Source organism: Urocitellus parryii, chromosome 5 (genome assembly GCF_045843805.1).
Source record: "Urocitellus parryii isolate mUroPar1 chromosome 5, mUroPar1.hap1, whole genome shotgun sequence".
NCBI lineage: Eukaryota > Metazoa > Chordata > Mammalia > Rodentia > Sciuridae > Urocitellus > Urocitellus parryii.
The window spans coordinates 184,671,673-184,696,607 of record NC_135535.1 but is presented as its reverse complement, the minus strand read 5'-3'; the positions used below and the strand labels follow the sequence as shown (position 1 = coordinate 184,696,607).

At 45.9% G+C, this 24,935-nt stretch overlaps 1 protein-coding gene across 10 annotated transcripts in view; it reads right to left on the bottom strand.

The window, feature by feature from the left end:
• The window catches only part of Pax2 (paired box 2), a 78,150-nt gene that overhangs the window by 39,232 nt on the left and 13,983 nt on the right, over positions 1–24,935 (bottom strand). For all 10 annotated transcript variants that reach the window (XM_026407919.2, XM_026407918.2, XM_026407913.2 and 7 more), the window contains exons 4-5: positions 7,268–7,353; positions 5,578–5,697 (exon numbers count right to left, since the gene is read on the bottom strand). In XM_026407919.2, the coding sequence (XP_026263704.1) occupies positions 5,578–5,697; positions 7,268–7,353 (206 nt within the window). The remainder of the gene's footprint in view (positions 1–5,577; positions 5,698–7,267; positions 7,354–24,935) is intronic.

Sequence of the window (24,935 nt, the reverse complement as noted above, 5' to 3'; positions counted from 1 at the left end):
CAGGTAGAAGATTGGGGGCCATTCCCTGAGACTGGAAGACCAGACTCCTCTTCAAAGGGCTGCAAGGGTTCTGAGCTGCAACTCCCACACAGCCTGAGTAGGTGAGGGTTCCCAGCCTCAGTCTCCCTAGGGTTGGCCCCAGCCATCCCTGGAGGCAAACTCAAGACACCCCATCCATTTGCCAACAGATGTAGAGTGGGTTCTATGGGCCAAACTCTATTTGCAAGTCTGTGCCCAGGACCATGGAGACTCAACTAATTCAGGCCTAGCTTAGAGCTCTCCTCAGTCATTGGTGCTGGTAGACACACACATGGTTATACTGGTACTCTCTCTAAGCATGCACACTACCTAGAAAACTGAATACCTTCCCAACACGTGACATATCATATCTCCTTACACCCAAAGATCTCAGAGGAGGTAAAACACACACACACAGAGACTCATACTTGCATGAACTGTGGGGAAAATTACATGTGGTCTCTAAAACAAGCATACATTTTTCCAAGGTAAATAAATCAATTTGCATGTAGGAGCAGAAATATATTAGATGGATAGAGGGAGTGATGCCCCCATATTAAGGGGAAAAAAGGGTCTTTATTTATATACATAGAAAACACCTGTGGTGGCTAAAAGATGATATATGCACCAACAGGTAACCATAGAGCAAATGAATAGGTAGAGATGGACAAAGGTTGTCCCAGTTACACAGGTGAGGCCAACTGCACTGGTCACATCCAGGTTAGCTTATCCAGCATCAGCTAGAGGCTGCCGTAGTAATAAGAAGCTACACCAAGGTTATGGAGCCTGTGTCCAAATCAGTTTCTTTCTGACACAACTTCATTTCCCCATGAAATCAAAACCCATAACGAGACTTTCTTTCCCAGATGCAAATCAATCTATCTTCCCATATGGAGTTGGTGCAACACTCTATATCCATGATCTCATGGAATCTTCTCCATAGTCCTTGTGAAGAAAGAACTGTTACCATGTCCATTTTATAGAGGAGAAAACTGAGGTGATGCATGTTAAGTGACTTGCCCAAGGTCACACTGATAGTAAGGGATGCTAAAATTTATGCCAAGCTATGCTCGCCCCAGAACTCACATCTTCCCCCCTGAGCACTCTGCTCATCTAGGCTAAGCTCCTGGGCTGCATGCTGGCCTCCACCCTGCACCCTCTTTCCTAGTGGATCTTTGCAGCTTTCTCTTGCCTCCATCCAGGGCTCCTAGACAAGGGTAGGTGCTGCTCATTTCCACAACGTATTCCCCTTCTTTGTTCCAAGACTAACCTGAGCAACACTCTTTGGGACTTATAGGAGGGAAACTAACTAAGGAAATAAACTGCTTCTTTCAGTTACAGCTTCATCCAAATCAGAAGGGAGTTATTAAAGGCAGTGACAGGACTAGGCCATTTGTAGTCACACAACCTGACCTGCCTGAAAATGCACAACTGTACCAGCTTGGCACCACCTAGCTGCACAAATCATTGTGCATCTAATTAATGGAATGCAAACCCACAGCCTCCCTGCAATCCCACACATCAAAGGATGACACCAACACACCTCCCTCACACCGATCAACAGACTCGCCATGACTTTATTTGGATTTTTGGACAAGTTATGTAACTGCTCTATGCTTCAACATGGCTGCCAATGGACAGCAATGCTCTGGGCCACAGCAGAAGGCAAAGGGCATCAGGTTTTTGGGTTCCCCCCCACCCCCTGCAGTGCTGAGGTTGGAACTCACGGCCTCATGCTTGCTAGGTAAACATTCTACCGCTGAGCTACAGTCCCAGCCCATACGTGGATTTTTAGGCTGATTATGGATAGAAAAGTTCGTCTCTGTATTCCAGCTACAACCTTCAGAAGATCAATGTCCCTTCAAAGTTCCAGGGAATCCAGACCTAATGCACCCACCCATAATTTTAGTTAAGAAGTGAGGATTTTAGCAGGGTACTGAATGATGATTCTTCCTTCTTAGACTGAAGCATAGCCTGTCTTCTGGGGACTTCATGACATGACTTCCTCATCTATCTCTGGTCTGTCTATCTCCTGGGAGTTTCTGGACTCCTGAAGGAGAGTCACAGCTTCTAAAGTGGCACATTTCTCCAGGGAAAATCTGGGTTTTTCCACACTCCCACAGGCCAGGACATGGCAAGGAGTCTCAAGCAGCCCACAGTCACCATCAGCTTTTCCCCAGAGTCACAGCTGATCGGTCCTTTACTAATATCCCCACGGATATGATTGCTGCAGATACTAATAATGCTGTCCATATTCTGAGTGCCAGTGCCAATAACGCTCTGGGTATTATCACTGTGAACACCAGTAACTACTGCTGAGATTGTCTCCACTAATGCCAGCACATGCTGCAGTCATTGTCCTCGCTAATGCCCACCACCGTGACATTGTTAGAGCTGAAGAATAGGCCGCACTGTACCCAGAGGCAGGAACCGGAGCAGCTTCCTGGAGGGCAGAGAAGTACCCAGCTTGCCCTCAGGATATGCCACTTTCAGGGAGATGCCACAGTGCCTGAGGCCGAAGGAGAACCAGTTTGGCAAGGGGCATCCAAGGTCCTCCTGGAGGGAAATGTGCCCGGCCTTCCATTCCCTCTAGGATCTAGTCCCTGGACATGCATCCTCAGTCCCATCCCAACATTCCTCAGGCCCCCCAAGTCAGTTTCTCTTTCGCCTGCAGTATTGGCCCAAGAGCTGAAGGACATACTGGGTGTCTGCGCAGCCTGTGCCCGAGGCTGCCTCCTGCGACCGGCCTGCCAGCTGCTTTGCTACCTTGGCCTGACTGCAGAGTTGGGCTACATCATCTTGACACATAATTATCTCCCCTATTCTTAATCATCTGAGCTGCTCCCTAATGCAAACTGGGCCTGGCTGCTTGGAGGCATCAGGAGTGGGGGAGGGGGAGGAGGGCTGCCACAGATCTACCTTTGCTCTTCTCTCCCTCCTCTCCCTTCCCACCTGGGTCCCATGGATCAAGAGCAGGGCAGTGGTCAGGAGAAGCTGGCCTCTCTCACAGTCCTGGCCTCCAGGGAAAGGACAGCTGTATCTGGCCTGGGATTGGTCAAGAGAAGAGGGATTCAGGACAAAAGAACCCCTGCTAAAAAAGGACAGGGCCTCTGCTCCTTCTTGCCACCTGGCTAGGTAAGTGTTTAAGAGGAAACTTCAAGGTCCCCATTATCTCTCACCTGAAGATTTCAACTGCTTCCTCACTGTCTTCCTGCCACCATCACTGTCACATTGCTGGGAAGAGGAGTTTCTCAAATCCAGCTGTGCTTCTGTCATTCCTGCTCAGACACCTTCAGTGGCTACTCCTGCTTTCAGGAGAAAGGTCCTCCCTCCTTACACAGCTCAGGCTTGGCCTGCTCTCCTGCTACCTGAACCCACCTACCGAGCCTTACCTTGCATCATTTCCCTTCATGCCTGTTCATTCCTGCCAAAGCTGCCCTGCATTTGCTGGTGACAAGGTTTGCTCTATTAAATAGAATTTCAGGCTGCCATTGTATGTAACATCTTCCTCAGCCATGGTCAAGGCCTCTCCTCAAAGAGCAGCCCTACCTGGCAGTGACCTCCCTCCCCACCTCCTTCCCGCTCCCAGCTCCCAAGTGGCCAGACCTCCAACATGCACCATATCTGATGGAACTTTCTGTTCTTTGGACTCAGTGTTTATATGCCCCACTGGAAAATAAGCTCCTTAAGGACAAGAATCATATCTTCTTTTACTTGGGGATCCTCTGCACCAAGCTTTTCTTGCAGCTGATGTGCAGGAAGTTTCACTGAATTAAATTAACTCAGAACAATGAATGTGAGCAACTGCTCTGAGAGGACAGCACTCTGTCCTGGGCCTGCCATGCCTAGCCCTGGGTGGCTAAAGCCTCAGGCCAGTGCCTTCCTACTCCAGCCTCTCTTCATGGGATGTCCACAGAGGGCATGCATGCCCCCAACCTCAGGCCAAGGGGGTAACGGGGTAGGGTGGACAGAAGTGGTGCCTCCCTGGCCCCTGGACATCTCATACTCTGAATAACACAGGGGTTGGTAGCTAAAAAGAAACGCTTAGAGTTTGAGAGGCAGATTCTACCAAAGCACTCAGGGTGCCAGGGAGCTTGGCTAAGACCTGAGTATGGGAAGTCCCAGGGAGAGCTGGGACTTAGGGCCTTTCACGCTGCCTCCCACTGCCCATAAGGGGCTGCCGCCAAAACAACCACAATGAAATTTAGTGAGTGGCAAAGGCCGTGGCAGCCAAATGGGTTTGGATATTTTGGAAGAAGGAGAAATAGAGCCAGACAAGCTGTTTCCCTGTGAAATGAGGCCATTAGGGCTTCTGGAAAGAGGCCAGCACCAGGTCATCACTGTCTTGCCAGGCCTAGGCCTCTTCTACACTCCATCCCGTCTGCTGGAGGCCCGGCCTCACACGCTTTCTTCCCTCTGCCTGGGCCCAGGAAATCCAGGATGTGGCCCATGGAATATCAGCTTTGTCCCTCTTCCCCATTCTTCACTCGCTCAAGGGCTTGTCTATGCTTGGGGTAACCACAAGACAAACTGTCCAAACAGTGCATTCTTGAGAGAAAGGGAGGTGTTGCTGGGTCGAGATGAAGAGACAAAGACATAAATTGGGACTTCTTGGGCTAATGGAATATATATGGTCACCCTTTATGCTCATCTTTGGAGGATTCTGTCTCAGAATTTCATGGGAGTTTCCTTTAACTACTGCCTTCTACCAAAGCCAAGAGGTTACCACTTCCCCAGCGAGGACCATGAGAGAATTGGGGCAGGAAGCAGGCCTGAGACACTGGGCTCTCTGTTTGTCTGGACCTGTCAGTCCTGTGCCCTGGCCTTGTGCTTCAGAACAAAACCAGATGGTCACCAAAGGAACCCTATTGCCACTTCATTTCAAGCTCACCCCTACTACTCTGTCCCTCCCTCCCTTCCTTCCTTCTTTCTTTCCTTCCTTCTTTCCCCTACTGTTTCTCTTTATTCCCTTCCCTTGAACTCCCAACCTGACAGCCTGGCTATTTCTGAAGTGCTCCAAGAACATGAGGGGAAGGGCCAACAAGAAAGTTGAGTGGTGTTTTCTCCCATGGAGAAGAAGAAAGATCCCATGTCCAGTGACACAAGTGGTTTTAATGAGGCAATGTCCCTGTGTTACAGAGAAAGGACACCAGGGTCAGCTGCACCTGCCATCACCACACACCTTCTTATGGGTTGGGATCAAGTGAGGATAAAGTAGGCTGGCCTTTCATCCTTGGGTCAGAGACCAACTGTTCCCCCAACCTCCAAAACCTTCCCTAGGTAAATGGTTCATGCCTTTCCTGAAACCCCACAGGGACAGCTGGGGTGAGTCTCAGCGGAAGGTGAGGCAGTCGGGGCTGAGCAGATGGTTAAGCTGGTGGCCCCACCAGTAACCTCCCTCCCTCTCTCCAGGAGCCAGCAGGGCAGTGGGGGGACCTGGGTTTTGCTACTAAAACTGATCTCACAGCAGAGCAGCTGCGAGGCCAGGCAGAAACCGGAGATCTGAGTCCAAGGACAAAGCATGCGAAGGGGAAGCCAAACCTCTTCCCTCCTCCCTACCTTCATCACGTTTCCTCTTCTCACCATTGGAGCGAGGAATCCCCAGGATCCCATTGATGGAGTAGGATCCCACTGGGTCATTGGAGGCGCTGGAAACAGGAGGGGAGGCCGTGCTGGGAACTGGGCGAGAGTAAGGAGGAAATGCCATCAGGATAGCAGTCGTGATCGTAGGCCAAAGCCCCAAGGCTGGGGGCAGAGAGAAGCAGAGGACAGAAGGAGGGATGAGGAACCCATATTCCCCTCTTCCTCTGAGGTTTAATGGGGGAAATGCATTACACATACAGTTCAGGTTGTTATTACTTCTGTCCAACTTTAGTGGTGAGTAGTCAACCCAGGCCTTCTCTGCAGACCTGTGGGTTTCAGTGGGTGCCTCAAACTCTTTCCAGCATGGATGGATGGTGTACAGGCCCAGGAATCACCAAGGCTGACTCTCTACAAGGTACCTTGTGGCCCTCCAGAAAGCACAGCTCCTGGGGTGCCTTCTGGCACAGCTCCTCCAATCCCCAGAGCTGGGCAAATCCTTCCAGACAAACCCCATCTCATTTTCCTTAGTCTCCAGGGCAGAGTCTTTACTAACTGTGATTTACAGCCTGGGGCTTTCTAAGAGCAGGGTGATTCTGTGGAGTTACAGGATGGTCCTGAGGTTCCCAGGAGTATTCAGTTCTCTTTCCCAGTTACTCTGGTGTTAAAATCACTTGAGAAGTTCCTCAGTTCCCCCTCAGGCACAGACTAGTGGGCACAGTAACCAGCTCAGGCCCAGCCCAGCCCCACCCTCTCTCCTAGCACAGGCTGTAACCCAGGTCTGGAAAACAAGGGTTCCTGCCAACTCTAGGAGGGCTGGGATCAGCCTTTTCTACTTCCTGCTGGTCAAGAAAAGGACAGCTGCCAAAGAGGCAGCAGGAAAAATTTAACCATATCCTAGTCCTCAAACCCCAGACCTCATCTATGGCCACAAGAACACAAATTGTCCGTGGGCCAGAAAGGAGTCAGTCTATGTGTGTCGGGAACAGGAGAGTGTCAGGAGGTACTCTGGCAGGCCTGGGCCATGTCTATGAAAGACCCTAAGTACAGGCAGAGAACTGAGGAGGCTGGAGAGAGGCAGAGAGCTACAAAGTAGATAAGATAGAGACAGAGATCAGGGACACAGGTGAAGAGAAAAGAGGCCATTAGGAGGGAAGGTGAGGAAGAGGGAAAGATCCAGAGCTAAATGCAGAAGAAGAAAGGAGAGAAGAGAAAGGAAAACTCAGAGAGAGGAAAAAAGAGGAGAAGAGAAAAGGATAATTTTGAAAATTAAAAGCAAAAACAAAGATGGAATAAGAACGTAGACAAGAAAGAAAGAGGGACAGGTAGGGAGATAGAGTCACATAAATAAAAGATGACAGAGAAGAAGAGAGGAAGAAGAAAAAGAAGAAGAAATGCTAGAAGAAAAATGCTGACATAAGAGTGAGAAAGGAGGAAAAGGAGAACACAGACAGACTGAGGCAGGGTACCAGGTGGGAACAGAGACCAAGTGCAGTGAACTAATCTTATTTAGGAGACCCTGAGCCTCTAGGAGATGAAGAAGAGGAGAGTTTGGGAAACATGGCAGGTCCTGAACCTCACTGGAGGGGGCAGTTCCCAGGGCTGGTCTTTGTTTCCTGGCTTTCCCTGGGTGGGAGGCAGGCTTCCCCCATTTCCTGAGCCCTCTTACCAATGGTATGGCCAGGGGTGGTCACTCCTGTCCCTGCCCCATCCGGCGTTGGGTGGAAAGGTTGCTGAACTTTGGTCCGGATGATCCTGCAACAGCATCACAACAGCATTATGAATCCTATGCTCATCTTGCTCTGACCAGCACCAGTCCAGCCCGGCAGAGGGGCCCTCCCAAGCTTCTCAGCTCCATCCTTGCCTGTCTGTTCCTTGTACTCCTTCTCTCACCAACTGCATGAGTTTTCTCTCCTGTCAGCTCTGTGGGTCACACTACTATAGCTCTGGACGGAGGCTCTGCTCCTGTTCTGCCACAAGTGTCATCTGAATTGTATCTTGATTTTTGGTAGCAAGAATTAGAGCACAGAGTCTTCTCTCCTTCTGGGGATTAACAGAGCCAGGTGACTGGTTTTCTACCTTTCCCTCCTCAACCATATATGTGCACTTTCTAGTACCAGAACTCCCTGAATCTGGAGAGCATTCTGGAGCTGGTTTTCCTTCTGGGAGCATATCATAGTCCTCCAGAGCCCAGGTGAGTTGGCATGTTTTATCGACATACTGAATTAAGGACAACAGGCAGGAAATGGCTGGGTAACAGGTAACCCCAGAATTCCAAGGATACCACATGGTCCCTTTGCCAGATGTCAGGCCTGCACAACCTCTTCCTGAGCCCACTCACTGCTCTCAAACCAGCCAGAGCCTTGCCTCCACCTGGCTGACTGGCTCCATCACCTCTTTATCAGCCTGGCTGAGAAGACTATTGCCCTCCCCACATACCCCAGGGAGCAAAGGGTCAAATCAAACAATCAGGGGCTGGAATGAGCCTATCTTTTGGTGATCTACAAAACTTGGGGCTCAATGATGCAAAAGACCAACTCAGGGGCCAGGACTGAGGACTCCATCTGTGGGTCCAATGAAAGGCCCGTGGATGCATGAAATCCATCACCTGATCACTTTTTCCCTAGTTCCCTCACCTATAAGGGGGTTGTTCTTGCTCTGCATCCTCTGGCACTGACTGCCTGATCCTCTTGGGCTACTCAGCTTTCTTTGAATATAAATCTTCCTTCCCCAACTTTCTAGCATTAGGAGGAGGGGCCTTATCCCCATGGCCTGGTCTGGTCTACAGGATTGTTACAATCTCTTTCCCGGAAAGATAACACAATTCTAAGAAGAATCAACAAGCAGAAGGAAGGGTGTTGTATGAGGAGCTGGAGGAGGGCAGAAGTATAGCAGGGGAGCCAGGGGAGCATGAGGCTTCAGGGGTTAATACCTACACCTGACAGACACCATTTATGGATACATAAAAGAGACAAGAGGAAATAAGGCTGAAAACTTGGACGCAATGATTAAAATAGTTATTTCCCACTTATTGAACATCTATTATGTGCTAATATTACACAATTTATATTACTTATATGTACCTGTTAAGTCTCACAGCAACCTCTTTATTGGGATCCTCATTTTGCAGATTGAAAACCAAGCTGACCAGGGTTACATAGCTTACTTAAGATCACACCACCATCAGCTAGAGCAGAGTCTGAATTCAGTCTCCCAAACCTGTGTCTTTTGCTATTCTGTCATCCTTCCAACGTGTGGGAGCCAGGTTTAGAGGGTCTCCAGCCATGAGTAATTTCTCAAACCAGAAATGACATGTAAAAACAATCCCAGGAAGGTGACATCTGGGCATGACATGATAAGGAACTGGTCTTAGGAAAGAGAGGCAAGGATTTGCAAGACAACTGTGAAGACAGGATGGACAGAATTTAGCAACTAACTGGAGGTAACCATGGCTCTAAAACCTCAGTGCTATGCCACTGGGAGCTCTGTGGTCCATGTCATTGTTAAAAACAGGCTGCAGGGAGGTAACTGGTTTTGGAGGAAAGTGGTCATGTTTACCCTAGACATGCAGCATGTGAGGCGCACACATCCATGCATTGCTGATGTGGCAGAAAGGGATTCAGGAGTCTGTTGGGGAAAGGAGTGCTGAGGGGAAGGAGAGGCCTCAGGATGGATACAGGTAGAACCTGGGCCTTGCAGGCAGCCTCCATGGAGAAGAATGTTTTAAGAAGAATATAATTTGGGTTGGGGGTGTAGCTCCCTGGAAAATTACTTGCGTAGCTGGGTTTTATTTTATTTTTGGTGCTGGGTTCTATCCCCAGCACCAAAAATAGAATAAAATGGGGATTTGGGGGTTTGGGTGACCATTAGTGATCCTGGGGAGAACAGTAGTCTCGGCATAGTGTCTGGAGTAGAGTCAGGTAGAATGAATGGAGGAATGGTCAGGAGGAGAGGGAGGCAGTGAAAGGAGACTCCTGTGTGGAAGTCAGAGAATGGAACTGGCTACCAAGTGGAAGGAGAGGGTTTCAGGGTAGGAAATACCTGTTTGTGGGCTGAGAAAGAAGAACAAGTGAAGAGGGAGAGACGGAAGTTGCCAGAGAGATTGTGCATGACAGAGGGCAAGGCAGAACAAGGAAGAGATGGAGTGAAGGGCACAGGGAGGAGTAAGCAAGAAACAGCATTCTTCCAGGTGGGCTCAAAAGCTTCAAAAATGAACTTCCATGGCTTTTACTTCTCAGCAAAGCTGAGAGTTAGGAGAAGGTTTGGAGCCTAACCACAATAGGAAAGATCAGAAAGTAGGTTAGGGCAGCATAGGCTGATCTAACAAGAAAAGTCTAGAAGGCTGCTGAGCAGCTCAGAGAAGCTGCCGCAGATTCATTGCAGCACAAGTGTCTAAAGCCTCCCGGATCCTGTGGGTGGCTCTACTTGAGAACTGATAGGCTCTGGACTAAGGGAGTCCCAGGGCTGGGGCAGGGTGAAACAGATAACTGGACGGGCTTGTGGAGTTTCTGTCTTTGTTACCCAGAGCCTCTGACCCCTGGGGCACTGGTGCAGATTTAGCTGAGGCAGCAAGTGATGGAAAATCACTACTCCCTGACAGCGGCTTGGTGCAGGGGAGAGGACTTAGGCAGGGTGCCTGCTGCGAGTTACTAATGTTCTTGGTGTCTATCTATGACCCCAAGCATTAGGCCCTTGCCAGTCCCCAGAGCTAATCACAGGGAATTTAAGAATTAGAATAGTGGAAATCTGAAGGTCATCCAGTGCACTCCTGTATCCTGTATACAACCCAGTAACTCATAGGAATGGCACTAGGGCTGAAAGCAAGAGGTAAAGCAGGGTGGCTGCCTGACATTTATCCTCCCCATGCCTCCTCCTCTTCCTCCAATTCTTTTCCATCCTTGGCTCCACAAGTCATCAAGACATGCCAATGTCCTCAATGGCCCCAGGAAGGTTTATCCAGAAAGGTCAAGTCCCAGGATATGGATCCTTGGAGGATATGGACAGGACCCTGAAAGTCACAGCTAGAAGGTGTCATTTCCCATTTTCATGGAGAGACAGGGTATGGTCCCCCACTTCCTTTTCTAGTAGGCTTTCCTTCATAGGAAGCTGTTTCCTTTCCACTTCAGATGAGGGCTTGCTTTTCCCAGGGTTTTGACTTGTGCCTAGTGCAGGGCTTCTGGGCACTCAGAGTCTCCCACACTCTTAAGGATGGGAGTACAGCAAGGGAATTTGCACAATGAGCTCAGTTTACCTAAAGTGGAATACCAGCTCTATTACTTATTGCCTGGAAAACTCGGTTGTTTCTTATTCCCTTATCAGTAAAATAAGATAATACTACTAGGCACTTTCTGGGACTACAATAAGAATAATCTACGAAAAATGATTAATATGATAGCTGACCCCATATATGATAGCCATGACAATAGTGCCCAATAGTATTATTATTTCTATAGGTGACCCCTAGGCCTGGCTGCTTTCAATTTAGGGGCTGAGCCAGCTGCAGGCAGGAGACCTTCCCATGCAATATATTCCAGTTTGGTCAATGCTGCGAGCTACAAGACCTGGGGAAGAGTACTGTGAAGACAGGAAATAGCAGCAGCTGAGGCCACAGGTTGACCCCAAAAGATGTTGCACAGAAAGACTTTCAGACAGAGTAGGGACCAGATAAAGCCCCAGTTGGGGATACGAGGAGGGATCCACAGAGGACCAAAGAGATGATAGGGGTTTGAGGCAGAGCTCTAGAGGAAAGGATGGTGAGGCAGGTGCAGGAGGTGAGGTCACTCTCTCTTTGTTTCCCAGGGGCCTCCACCTCCCACTACTTGGAGATCAAAACAATTTGCATGGGCTATGTGAGTCAGAATGGAAGCCGTGAGTGAGTCTTCAGCAACAGTCTGTTACACTCATGAATGAGGAGAGACACTCTCCTCCACCTCCAGGAAAGCATATGGAGACCCGCCCCCCAATGCTCTTTTACTTCTATCCCCTCTTCCTCTTCCTCTCATTGCTTCCTATTTCCTTCTCTCTCTCTCTTTCCCTCTCTTTCTCTGCCGCTTTCTCACTTTCCCTCTCTTTGTCCATCTGTCCAGTCCTTGCACCCTGAAGTCCCACTATGGCTGTGTGAGTTTATTGATTCCTGGGAGCTGGGGGAAAGCAGGAGGCAGGGCTGGGGTGCAGGCTCAGGGATGGAAATAGAAGGCTATAAATTATTTGTGACAGGAAAGCAATAGTGGCAGAGTGCTGAGCACAAGTCCTGTGTCACTATTAGATTCCTTTTAGCCTGATGACACTGTAAAAAAGGTTAAGTGTCTGCTGGAATCGTACACCTGGGGGGCCGGGGCAGCCTGGGAGCAGAACAAGCCACTGAGAGCAGGTATATCAATTCTCCAGGCCAATAATATTCCTCTCATTGATCGCCACGCAAAGTTCAAAAATCTCATTACAGCCAGGCAGACCGGCAACTTTTTACAAATCAATAGAATGATATAATGTATGTATACTTAGTACAAATGTATCTATTCATCTATCCATCCATCCACAGTCTGCCTCAGGGTTTTCAAGTTAACCTACCCATCATATTATGTTATGTTATGTATGATATTATATTGCATTATATTATATGATAATAAATGGTGTGCAAAAACTTCCCCTGAGGTGGAGACAGGAAGAGGTCCTATTAGCATTGAGGTGACCTCAGACAGCTCACCTTGGCGGGAGTGAGGTGGCAGCATTTCCAGGACTACGTTGGTCAAGATTTCTAGGAGTGATGCTTCCTCAGCAGGACTCCAGTAATAAAACCAGTCTACTGCATGTTTACTGTGTGCTAGGCAATGCTCTCAGTGCTTCCAACAAGTGGGTCTCTGAATCCTCACAACAACCCATTTTTCAGATGCAGCATATTATAACTTGCCTGAGGTCATTCATTTTATAAGTGGCAAATCTTGGATTTGAATTTAGGTACCCTAACACCTTCACCACTAAATTATACTGTTTCCAGAAAAAGAATCCCAAAGCCCAGACTCCAAACTCCTGGATTCTATTTCTAATCCCATGTTCTAAGAAATGAAGGCAAGAGGTACCTCTGAACCTCAGTATTCCTCAGTAGAAAATGGAACCAGTGCTAAAAATATGTGTACATGGGATCTGCCACCATGTCTCCATGAAGTCTTGTCCAGGTACTTAGAACAGTCTGCTGTCCCAACTTTGGAAATATTTTCTAGAGAAACAGCAGGTTGGTGTCAAGCCTGGTCTTATCATTGGTTTTTGTTCAAAGAGCCTTAGGAGTAAAATGTCAGCTATCTACATACATGTGTTATATACATGTATGAATCAGCATAAATTGTCCTGGGGTTTAGAGTCTGCAAAAAATACTTAAACCCTGGTATGGGAAAAATATTCCCTGATTTGGTAAATCAGAGGAACTCCAAGGTAGAGAATGTTTTAGACTAGATGGCCCCACTGTACACTGAGCCAGACAAGCTGCTGGTGAGGCTTCCGTCAGTGACTTCAAGTTGCCTGAGTATGCATTATAAGCGGGATCGTTCTAGAGAACTAAACTACATTTACTTCAGAAAAGGATATTTTGCCTGACTAATGCTGATAATCCCTAGAACTGGAGTCTTTGAGAGCTGCCTGAATCAGGCGTGGATCTCAGGCCTGGCCCTGAGGCAAGTCAACAACACAAACAGCTGGAGACTTCTCATAACAGAATCTCAAGGGAGATATCATAGATCACCCAGGAAGTTTTCACCTCTCCTGAAAATGGTCCCTACTCAGAGAACTCTAAGGAACGAGAATATTCCTTTTTTATATCCCAGAAACTGAAAACTGAAATTTAGTTTCTTTTGGGCTCCTTATTTTCTGGCTGTAGCAGGACTCAGCTGGGATACACAGGTTGCTAAGATTTCTCCCAAATGTGTCAAGACCTTCTGCCACTTTCATCAGCTCTCAGAAGTCAAAATTAAACTCCAAAAAGCTTGCAGAAGGGTGTCCTCAAAGTATTAACTTGAACTACCTGCATTAGAGTCTCCTAGGACACTTACCAAAACACAAACCTCTGATCCCTCCTCTGACATCCTGAATTCAAATTTCTTTATTTTTTTTCAATCATTTTTATTTTTTAAACCAGGGATTGAACCCAGGGGCACCTGACCACCGAGCCACATCCCCAGCCCTATATATTTCATTTAGAGACAGAGTCTCACTGAGTTGCTTAGCACCTCACCATTGCTGAAGCTAGCTTTGAACGCACCATCTTCCTATCTCAGCCTCTGAAGCTGCTGGGATTACAGGTGTGTGCCATTGCATCTGGCCATTTTTGTTTTTTAATTCTTATTTTGAAACAGATCTCACTAAGATGCTTAGGGCCTTGTTAAATTGCTGAGGCTGGCTTTGAACTCGCAATCCTCATGCTCAGTCTCTGGAGCCTCTGGGATTACAGGCCACCCCACCGAGCCTGAATTCAAATTTTCTGTACTCTAATATTTGAGACAAGCTTAATCCAGGGGGTGAGGGAACCATCCTACTGGTTCTATAGGGGGTCCTTGAGAGAGTTGGGAGGAAGTGAGTGAAGAAAGTTCCTTACTCCTACTCTATCCATACACATTTCTTACCATTTGTTAAACCTGACTCTGACTGATGCTGTCATCCAAATTCAAGAAGCTACCAGGCCCTCTGTGGAAACTAAGCTATGGGTTAAAAGTAAAAATCATTTCAAAATAGTTTTTGTACATTTCAGAATGATATATTCCCAGTGGTTTCCTAGATACCAGGCATATTCTATGCATCAACTTAGCCTTCTCAGACTGGCACTAGGGGCGATAATCCTTCTACCACGTGTCCCTGGGAGCCCAGGCCAGAGACAATTTACCAGGCTAGATGGGCCATGGGCCTGGCCCAAGGGGGCAATAGTGATGGTTTATATGATGAATGGTAAGCATATGGATTGATTTAACTTTAAGATATGCATAGGTTTAAAAATTAAGGGGCAATGTGTTTAACTAACCATTTGGAAACCAGTCTGCGGTGCATGCCAAGCCCAGAGCGTGACCAGACTAGCTCCTTTCGCCACAGGCCCTGCCCTCATCTGTCAAGGCTTCTAGCTGGAGCTGGGGTCTACCAGCTGTCCACTCCATGGTCCTGCTTGGAAGATTCAGGAGACTTGAGGACTCCTCAATATAATGGAGTGTGGGGGCTGCTGCTGGGCACAGGCACCCATTCTGTTCCTATCTGTCCTCTCTATCCCTCTCCACAAGCCAGTCCACCTCCATGTGCAAGCAGAAGGAAACCTGGAGGGGTGTTTACCTTGGCAGCAGTAGGTGTAGACCCACTAGTGACTGCCTGGTCTACCTGCCTCTAACCCTTTTCACCTCTCACCTAGTTACTCAGGTACTCAAAAGCAATCCATCAGCCCCTCTCTGACTCCCTCTGAAAGAAAGTGATGTGGCTAAATCCTACAATTGCTTCTTATTATCTACAGGATAAATTCAGAATTCCTCAATCTAGTCTTCAAAACATTCCCCAATCTGGCTTCCTCTGAGCTTTCCAATCTATTTCTCCTTACTTCCCTCTTCCCCTTGGGCTCCACACAGAACTGAGTCCTGATGCCCTGCTTACTCAGCTCACATTAAGTCCTCCCTTGGACTCTGAGCTCTACAAGGGCAGATGTCCCCACCTAGCACCAAGGCCCCAGCTGAACATAATCCTTAATAATTATTTGTTGAATAACAAATGGATGCTATTAATATCAATAACAACAATAATAGAATCTTAAGGGATATAGTGAGTTAACATAATCTCACCATGTACCAGGCACTGTGCTAAACACTGTACAAAACACAATGATACTAATTTTCACAAGTACCTATGGAGATTATTATCTCTGTTCTATAGACATGGAAACTAAGGCTCAGAGAGGTTAGGTAATTTGCATAACACTACACAGCTGTTAAATAACAGAACCAGATTTGTGTTGGGGATCAAACTCAGGGTTTTGTGCATGCTAGGCAAGTGCTCAACTACGGATTGACATCCCCAGCCCAGAACTAGAATTTAAACCTAGGTGTCTCTCTCCCGCACTCGTGCTACTAACCACTAGGTAGAATAAATCAGCCATATCAGGAACAGATGCTAGAATTCATGAGAAAGTAGTCCTCACTGAAGAGGTGCATATAATAACAGTAAAATAATAACTATTCTTTATTCATATTCACTATCTGATAGGTATTGCTATCAGTGTATTTTCTCATTCAAATCTTAAGTAGTACAACTTTCTTCCTCCCTTTTTGGTATCAGGGATTGAAACCAGGGACACTTAACCACTGATCCATATCCACAGCTCTTTTTATTATTATTATTATTATTATTAATTTTGAGATAGAGTCTAAGTTGCTTAGGGCAACTGATCCATATCCACAGCTCTTTTTATTATTATTATTATTATTAATTTTGAGATAGAGTCTAAGTTGCTTAGGGCCTCACTAAGGCTAGCTTTGAACTTGCAATCCTCCTGCCTCAGCCTCTGAAGTTACTAGGATTATAGGTGTGCACCACCATGCCCAGTTTAACCACAACTCTCTTAAATAGGCCTGCTCTCTATTTTACAACAACAGAGAGGCTAAGCAACTTGCCCAAGGTCACATGCTTAATGGCACGGTAGCCAGACTTTAGATTCAGGTCTGTGTCTCTAGTATCTGAAGGCTGAATGATAGGACCTCTGGGAAATTTCTATGTTAATAATTTTTGTGTTTATTAATTATTTGAGCACATTTTTTTTTAGTCTTTTCACATGCATGATCTGCACAACTAAGCAAATGTATCTGTAAACAATTAGCAGCGGATGCATGTGGCTGTGATTCTAAACATGCTTGCCCTTTATGTGTGCCATAGTTCATTCAATAAGAATCACATTTGTCACAAATGAATCATAATTTATGAATCATTAATATGATTGCATAATACCGCATATAGATGTGTTTCTTGGTTTCTGTGCTTTTAGAAACTATTTCTATGATTAGTGTATCTTTATATTCCTGTTGGGTCTAATGCATTGATCCAAGATTTATAACAGTAGATATATTTATCAAAATCTACTTCATGAATATCTGCCAAGTTGTGTCTATTTCTGTTAAATATGTTAGCCACAGTGAGACTCCACGCCCATCACTGCTCTCTTCTCAGGGCATCTGAGATTCTCACATCACAACTGTGTTTTTATACTGGTCTGTGCATCGGTATTGACGTGCATAAATGTGCATTTGTATACCTGTGTATCTCTCTGTCTATGGCCAGGATGGGGTGGGGTGGGGGATGTGGAAATGAGAGAATTATTAAATGCCAAGTAGATGTGCAATAAATTCCATTGATTTTATAAACTCCAACTTGTCTTCAGTCTCCTTCCATTCTTTATCCTGGGGGCACTGCAACAAAAACCTATTTTAAATACCTTGGTTTCAACCCTCCCCCTCCCCAAAAAAGTGTCAATATTTTATTTGGATTTTTAACTTCGCTCCATAACAGTTGTTTGACCTCCTGACTCGTGCAAGTCACATAAATTCTGGGACTTTATTCAGGAGCCATGTTCCTGCTATTGAATAAGCAATTTGGGAGGGTGAATTAATGACTTGTGCTGTTGCTGGAAAGTCCCTGAAGAAATATTAAAATTGCTTGCAGACTGAATCGATACTCAGTGAACACCCAGCAAGAGGGCTTCGGCTCTGGAATGGCCACAGAAGGCAGGAGTCAGAGGGGAATTCCTGCACCCAGCTTGGCGAGCCACCCCCACCCCCACCTTTCCCTCCATCCCTGGAGCTCTGTCATTTTCGGTAACAGCCAAGTCTTATTAAACTCCAACCAGGAGAGAGCTGATTTGTCCTGTCTCAGGAAGGAGGCTCAGGGGACAGTTTACTCTCTTACTAGCAATGAGAGCCCGGAGGCCTTATTGGAGGTGATGGTCTAGACACATCCACCTGCTGGAGAGACAGGACGGTGCTACTGCTCTCTAGCAGGCTGCTCCCGAGCTTCAGAAGAATGCAGCTGTGACCATTTTCTGCAGGGTGTGCAGAGGGGCTGGGTGTTGCAATGCTGGCTCTCCCTCTGTGTATGTCTGACCAATGTTTACCATTGCTCTGGTGGCCACCTGACTCTAGCTTTTGTGTACAGAGTGCCTGTGGGGTGGGACTGAGAGTTTGAATTGTGCTGTGTGTTACTGTGTATTGAATTGTGTTGACGCATTCTGGCAGGTGGTGGAAGGTTCGTTACGTGGTGTTGTATCAAGGTGACTGTACTTTGTGTAACACTGAGTCGAAGGAATTTGAGTATTGTTTGGTGGCAGTGTCTGTGTTTCTGTTTTGAATTATTGTGTTCATTGATCATATCTGCATCTTTTTATTCATAAATTATGTCTCAGAGATTAGGTTAATGGGTGTCTCCTTGGTGACGTGGGTTGAGTAATGATGTTGGAGCTGGGTGGTGGTATATGATTAGGTAATTGTTCTAATTGCCTTCTTGGTGTGGTTGTGGGTGAAAGGGCCCATCCTTTGGCTTTTTTTAGCTTACTTAGGCCTGGTCATTTGTGCTGCTCCTTTCCAAAGGGAAGATTCTAGAGATGAAAAAAAAAATCTCTTTTTGGGGGAGGGTACTGGGGATTGAACTCAAAGGCACTCAACTACTGAGCCACATCCCCAGCCCTATTTTGTATTTTATTTAGAGAGAGGGTCTCACTGAGTTGCTTATCACCTTACTTTTGCTGAGGCTTTGAACTCATGATCTTCCTGCCTCAGCCTCCTGAGCCTCTGGGATTACAGGTGAGCACCACCACACCCAGCCACAAATCTCTTCTTGATGATCAAATATAAAGTTCTGTTCTTCTTGAAACAAACTGCTTCTGCTCCACTGAACAGGTCTGACTTTACCACAGTTTTCCTGATGTCACCCTCCCCATGTCTGCCTAAACTGGAGGGCGAAGCCCTTAGGTGAACCCCTATGCCTGTTCAAAGTCTAAATCCCAGCAGGGGCTAGAGGAGAATGGGTGGGAGTCAACTCTTCAGACCTAATGAGGGTAACATGAATTCTAGTTCCAAGAACCCCATTCCTCTCCATTCTGTGGCCATGGCCAGCAGCATCTTCTTCCTTCCTAGTATCCCCAGATGATGTGGCTTAGCAACAGCTTGCACACAAAGGGAGGTTACAGGTAGACATACTAGGTGTGACCTTCTAATGGGGCACAGGGTCCTTGTTCTGAGCTTGTAAGTAAAAGTATGAATGGGACTTAAGACTACAAAAATATGGACTGGGGTTGTGGCTCAGCAGTAGAGCATTTGTCTAGCACGTGCAAGGCCCTGGGTTTGAACCTCAGCCCCACATAAAAATAAATAAATGAAATAAAGGTATTGTGTCCAACTACTTCTAAAAAATAAAAAAAGACTGCAAAATTATACAGAATATACAGAGCTTTCCAAAAAATTACCCATGCCTGCACTTCCATTTATTCTGAGTGCATATGAAGTGTGACATAGCAGACAAATGAGTACTGCATGGGTTCAAGTCCTAGTTCTGCTATGCAGCCAGTGACCTCCAGCAAGTTATTAACTTCTCTGTTCTCCAGTTACATCATCTGTAAACAATCCCACAAAGCCCTGTGGGGTTGTTCATGAGGCTTAAATCAATTAATACAAGCAACATGGTTAGAACAGTTCCTACTGCAGTAATCACTGGTTAGCTATGACTATGAGGAGGAGGAGGAGGGTCAATATTAGGGCTTATTGAGTAAATCAGCCCTAAGATTAGCCAATGTACATATACAAAGAGGTTTACAAGTGTGTTGATGTACATAAGATCCTAAGGCAAATCAAGAAGAGAGAGAAAGAGAGAATGTGTGTGTGTGTGTGTGTGTGTGTGTGTTTTAAGCAGAGAAGTTCAATAAAAAAAAAGCAGTCAGGTAGCGTGGGAGCAGGAAGCAGCTCCTTTCTGGTTTCTGATCTATTTGGGCTAGGGGTTGATGGAGGCCACCATTGCCCATCTCCATCTTGAGGTGGCAGCCAGCCCTTTGGTGATGAATAGGCTGAAAGGAAGATGGCAGCCCTCATGCAGATTTTACACTTATAAAACATATACTTTGAAGATGATTGAGCTCTCACAATTCCAATTTAGCTCATTTAAAATTTTTTCTTTCTAATTAAAAAAATCTGAACTTTTGGGGCTGGGGATGTGGCTCAAGCGGTAGCGCGCTCGCCTGGCATGCGTGCGGCCCGGGTTCGATCCTCAGCACCACATACCAACAAAGATGTTGTGTCTGCCGAGAACTAAAAAAAATAAATAAATATTAAAAATTCTCTCTCTCTCTCTCTCTCTCTCTCTCTCTCTCTCTCACTCTCACTCTCTCTTTAAAAAAAAAAAATCTGAACTTTCACCAGTTAATGGGTATAAATGAGAAATAGTAGAATGTAGGTATTAAATTTGACAACAAATAAAAGGGTAATAAAGTGACCATTAAGACATCAGACAAATGACCATTAGAGCTGTTAGGATCCTTGGAAGTTCCCCAAGTTGAACTTGGTTGACTAAGCCAAAAGGGGCAAGGAGAATTTCAGGCAAGAATGAGACTAGAACTCAGACTCATTCTATAGAATTTCCCATGGAGCTGGAAGTAACATCATTGTGTATTTGGGAAACCTTTGTTTTGATCTTTATTCTTGCCAGACACAGAGTAAATAGGTGTAGCAAATAGATTAAGTCCAAATTAAATTTTGTTTCTTGAACTCTTTTTTGTTGTTGTTGTTGTTGGTACTGAGGATTGAACTCAGGCACACTTTACCCTTGAGCTACTTGTTTTTGAGACGGTCTTGCTAAGTTGCTGAGGTTCTCACTAAGTTGCTGAGGCAGGCCTTGAACTTGCAATCCTCTTGCCTCAGCTTCCCGAGTTGAGGTGATTACAGGTGCACCTGGCTCTTGACGTTTTTTCTTAAAATTATTTACTCCTTAGCAATGAAAATAACTACAATGATTATCAAATTCCCATGCTCCCTGGGAATATCCAGATATGCAAGACCCTCATTGACAGATTTAGCTTGAATTCATCAAATATTTGTTTGCTGCTTCTTCTCCCTTTTCATCCTTTCTCTTATCTCCATTTCCGCCCTCTAATCCCCTACTCTTCCTGTTTACCTCCCTCTCCCCTCCTGTCTGTGACATTTAAGAATCATAGAAACCGTTCAAACCCATCACAAGAGGATTTTTTTCCTACTACCATTTCATTTTATCTTTAAAAAAAAAAAAAACCTACAAAATGCAAAACACCACAACCCATGAAAATGCCATGCAGCTGGGAAAATGCCAACCTTCAACTCCTCAAGCCACAGCAGGCTCATCCAGAGGAGGAGTGTGCACTTGTACACAGTACACACTCACTCACACACACACACACACATACACACACACAGGTTGAGCTCACAAAGTGAAAAAAGGGGACAATTACCTGCCCAATTCTGTTCAATGGTCAGAGAACTGAACTGAAGAGGACCCCCCCCCCCAGTTCCTGCCATTAAAAAGCACACAGAACAGATCTGCTTCTTAAATCTACTGGGCTCACAGGATACCATAATTCTCACTGGCCTTTATGATATACAACACTATTCATAGAATATCCTTGTGGTTCTTCAAGTTTTCTTTTTTAAAAGATTTCAGTGTTTAGGCAAACACAAACCAGAATGCACACACACTGATATAGACACATAACAAGAAATACACACTAGCTGGGTGCGGTAGCACATGCCTGTAATCCTAGCAACTTGGGAGGCTGACTTGGGAGGATCATAAGTTCAAGGTTAGCCTCAGCAACTTAGCAAGTTCCTAAGAAACTTAGCAAGAAGACTCTGTCTCAAAATACAAACATAAAATGGGCTGGGGATGTGACTCAGTGGTTAAGTGCTCGTGGGTTCTATCCCTGGTACCAAGAAAAGAAAAGAAAAAACTAATAAAAGGAAAGAAATACACACTTAACAATTACTACTGCAGTAAGAATAACATTTATCGAGCCCTTAATATCGGCCAAGTGCAAGTCTAAGCAGATTTATGTAGATTAGTTTATTTAACCTTCATGACAACCTATGAGAGACCTACATGATTATACCCATGATATATAAGTGAGAAAACTGAGGTCCAGAGAGGAAATGAGATGGCTCAAAACCATGTAGCCAGGGAGTAGTGAAGTTAGATTCAAAGTTCTCCCCACAGCTTCCTTTCTTACTTTATGCCACACAACTGTATATGAATTGCCTAGCACATAGTAGGTGCTTAGCAAAGGTTTTCTGAATGTATAAATGAAAGAATAAATCAATAAAAAATCAAATCTATTAAGAACCTGATTGTCTCCTTAAGATGGCAAAGTGGACCCCCTGATGAATGTCAAATAAGCTTCAGCTTATTTGTACAAAGTGATCTTCCTGACCAAAATATTTGGGGAAGCAAAGTTCCTCTCAGCTGCCCCTACTAACTTCTTCCACTACCAGTAAATGCCAGCCTTCTTTCAAACCAGAAATCAGACCCAAATGCAGCAAAGATACTTTCTAGCTGGGCACAGTGGCGCATATCTGTAATCCCAGCTATTCAGGAGGCTCAGGCAGAAGGATAGAAAGTTTGAGGCCAGCCTCAGAAACTTAGACTGAATCTCAAAATAAAATAAAATCAGGCTGGGGTGTAACTCAGTGGTACAGCTCTTGCATAGCATGCTTGAGTCTTAGGATTCCATGCCCAGAACTGAGGGGGAAAAAAAAAAGATACTTTCTAACCACAACACTTAGTTTCCTAGAACATTTTTCTCTGAAAACAGGTGTTTCCCAATGTGTTGTTTCTGTACCTGCATAAAAACTGGGAAATCCAATCAATTAGGTGAATGTTTCTAATTTGCCAGATCTTTGGCATCCTATGGACAACCTTTATAGATGATTGACTAAAGTTTTTGGTTTTCATCCAGATGTTTGGGAGTTGCCACAGTCATTAACCTGTTTGTCAGCAAGTGCTCATGCATTTCCAAGACACGTAAGTGAACACTAAAGAGGAAAAGAATAACCCAGAATAAAACAGACTAAAGAGGACAGGGGTAGCAGCTATTCGAAAAATCAGTCAGGCAAATGGCATTGTGGGAATGGGTTGCTACCTTGGAGATCCATTAGAACATGGATCTAGCTCACAAGAGACTCATGTGCTTAAAGACCTTTAAAAACCTCATACAGCTGTATCCTTGGCTGTCTACAGAACCATACCAATCAGATCCCTGCACAGCAAAGCTGATGGATCAATCCCAGCATCCAGCACAGCAAGCAGCCTGCCCACGGTGCAACCAATCCACCCTCCACACTGCCTCTTCTCCAAATACCTGTGTGTCTGTGTACTCCGTGTCTCTACGCATTGTCAGTCTAGGCTGTAGATTTTGCAAAGCTTGGGGTAAATCTGGTTTGTGACTTTGTATATGTACCTCTATTTGTGATTTAGTGTTCTGCCTTTTCTCACTTCTCCTACCTCCATTTCCTTCTCCTCTGTGTTTTAATGCTGTTTACAACTTCCCTAATCATAGAGCAGCAGAGCTATTTTTCAGTATCTCTGATACAGCCAAATGATTTTTCTTACTCAGGTTTTCTCTCCCCTGGACTTAATTTATGTTTTTGCAAATAGGAATTTTAGATTGTTCTATTCAATAACATTTAGGGCTACTGCTTTTATCAAAGGGGTTATGGCACTCCTTTCAAGGGACATTTGTTTATTCTCATGAGCAACTGGCTCTCCCTACATGTAAGAAGGCTGAGTGCGTGCGAGTGTGCATGCACAATGTCCTCTTCAGTTTGTGCCTCTATGCTCCACTGCTCCATGTCAATGCCACTTGGCACTGGCAGGAAGAGCCCAGCAAAACCATGATGTAGACAGCAGCCCCCAAATGCCAGAGACAAATCCAGGTGGTGGGCCCATCCTGTTGATGACCACTGAGTCCTCTTAGGAGGGGATCCACATATAGCTTATAGGGCCACTTCCTCCAAATTCCCCCATGCACTCCTTCATCTCAGAGAAGGCTTGCCATTGACATTATTCACAAGCAAGGTGTTGGGATTTTATTCTATAGGTGTAAGTTGGAGGGAAAACAGGACCATGATTCCTTTTATCCTGGGCCACTTATTGCCCTTTTTCTTTCTCTTTAATTCCTTTTACACCTTTTCCCCTTTCCTAACTCTATTTGACCTTGGATTCTGGTCTCTCCCTTCACACAAAAATCTGTCACAAGGGGCACAATACCTCCAGAGAAGCAGTTACCTGGCCTGACAGGCCTGGAGACCAGTAGCCAGAGAGGCCAGCCCATCACTCCACTCCTGGAAATAAATCCCATTGTATTTGCATTTTAATTTTCCACATAAACAAAGGCCCAGAGTACTCGCTTGGGCAGCATCACTGGACGAATTTAATTAGAAATGAAAAGTTTATAGGGCCCTCTTTAATGCGATTAATGCTCAGTTAACATTTATCACATTCGTCTGCTGGAATCGCCTTTTCTAAGCAGCCACTAGCCATGAAATGAATTTCTCTCAACTTTTTTTGTACCTGCCCTGGGAGGTCATCTCCTAAGGAGTCCGCATGACCTTCTGAGTTGTCTCTTAACAGTCAAGTTAACAGGCAATGAGAGTGGAGGAAGAGGCAGATGTCATCTGCTGAGTGGGAGGCAGGAGGCTGAGAGTGAGGGCCAACACTGTTCTAGGAGCAGCTGGCCCTGGACTGGGGTTGTTCCCTCTATAGGGAGCTGAGTGCTTAGTTCTGAAATCTAGGTGAAAGCTTTCAGAGTGTGCATGCTGCCCCCTTCCCAGTCTATTTTTGTGGCCCAAACTGATAGTGTGGCTGGTCAGTGTCGCTCCAAGCAGGCTCTCACTTCTCTCTCCCTGTCTTCTGCTGTTTCTCTTCTACCTCCCCCAACCCTCATTCAGGATCCTGTTAGGCTTTCCTTCCAAGAACCACAGTGATTGGGGTCAGAAAGCCAAGTCCCAACCTCAGTATACCTCTGTCCCTCTGGTTCTCCCCGAGGCCAGACAGTCACAGTCAGTCGGAAGGCTGTCTGCCCTTAGAGAAGCAGAGGGGAGAGAGAACATGAAACCTCTATTGGTCCCTAGAGGAAGGATGGCCTTCCTTATCTTATCAAGTTCTCGTCACTCTTCAATTAGAATCTACCGAGATTGGCTCCTGAGTGTAGAGAAGGAGAGAGAGGAAGGAGAGGGAAGGAACTATGGAAAGGGGGTGTTGACTCTGCTGATGTTAGAAGGAGATAACTATCCCAGCCCTTGTCCAAAGCACTGTCTCCCTTTGAGGTG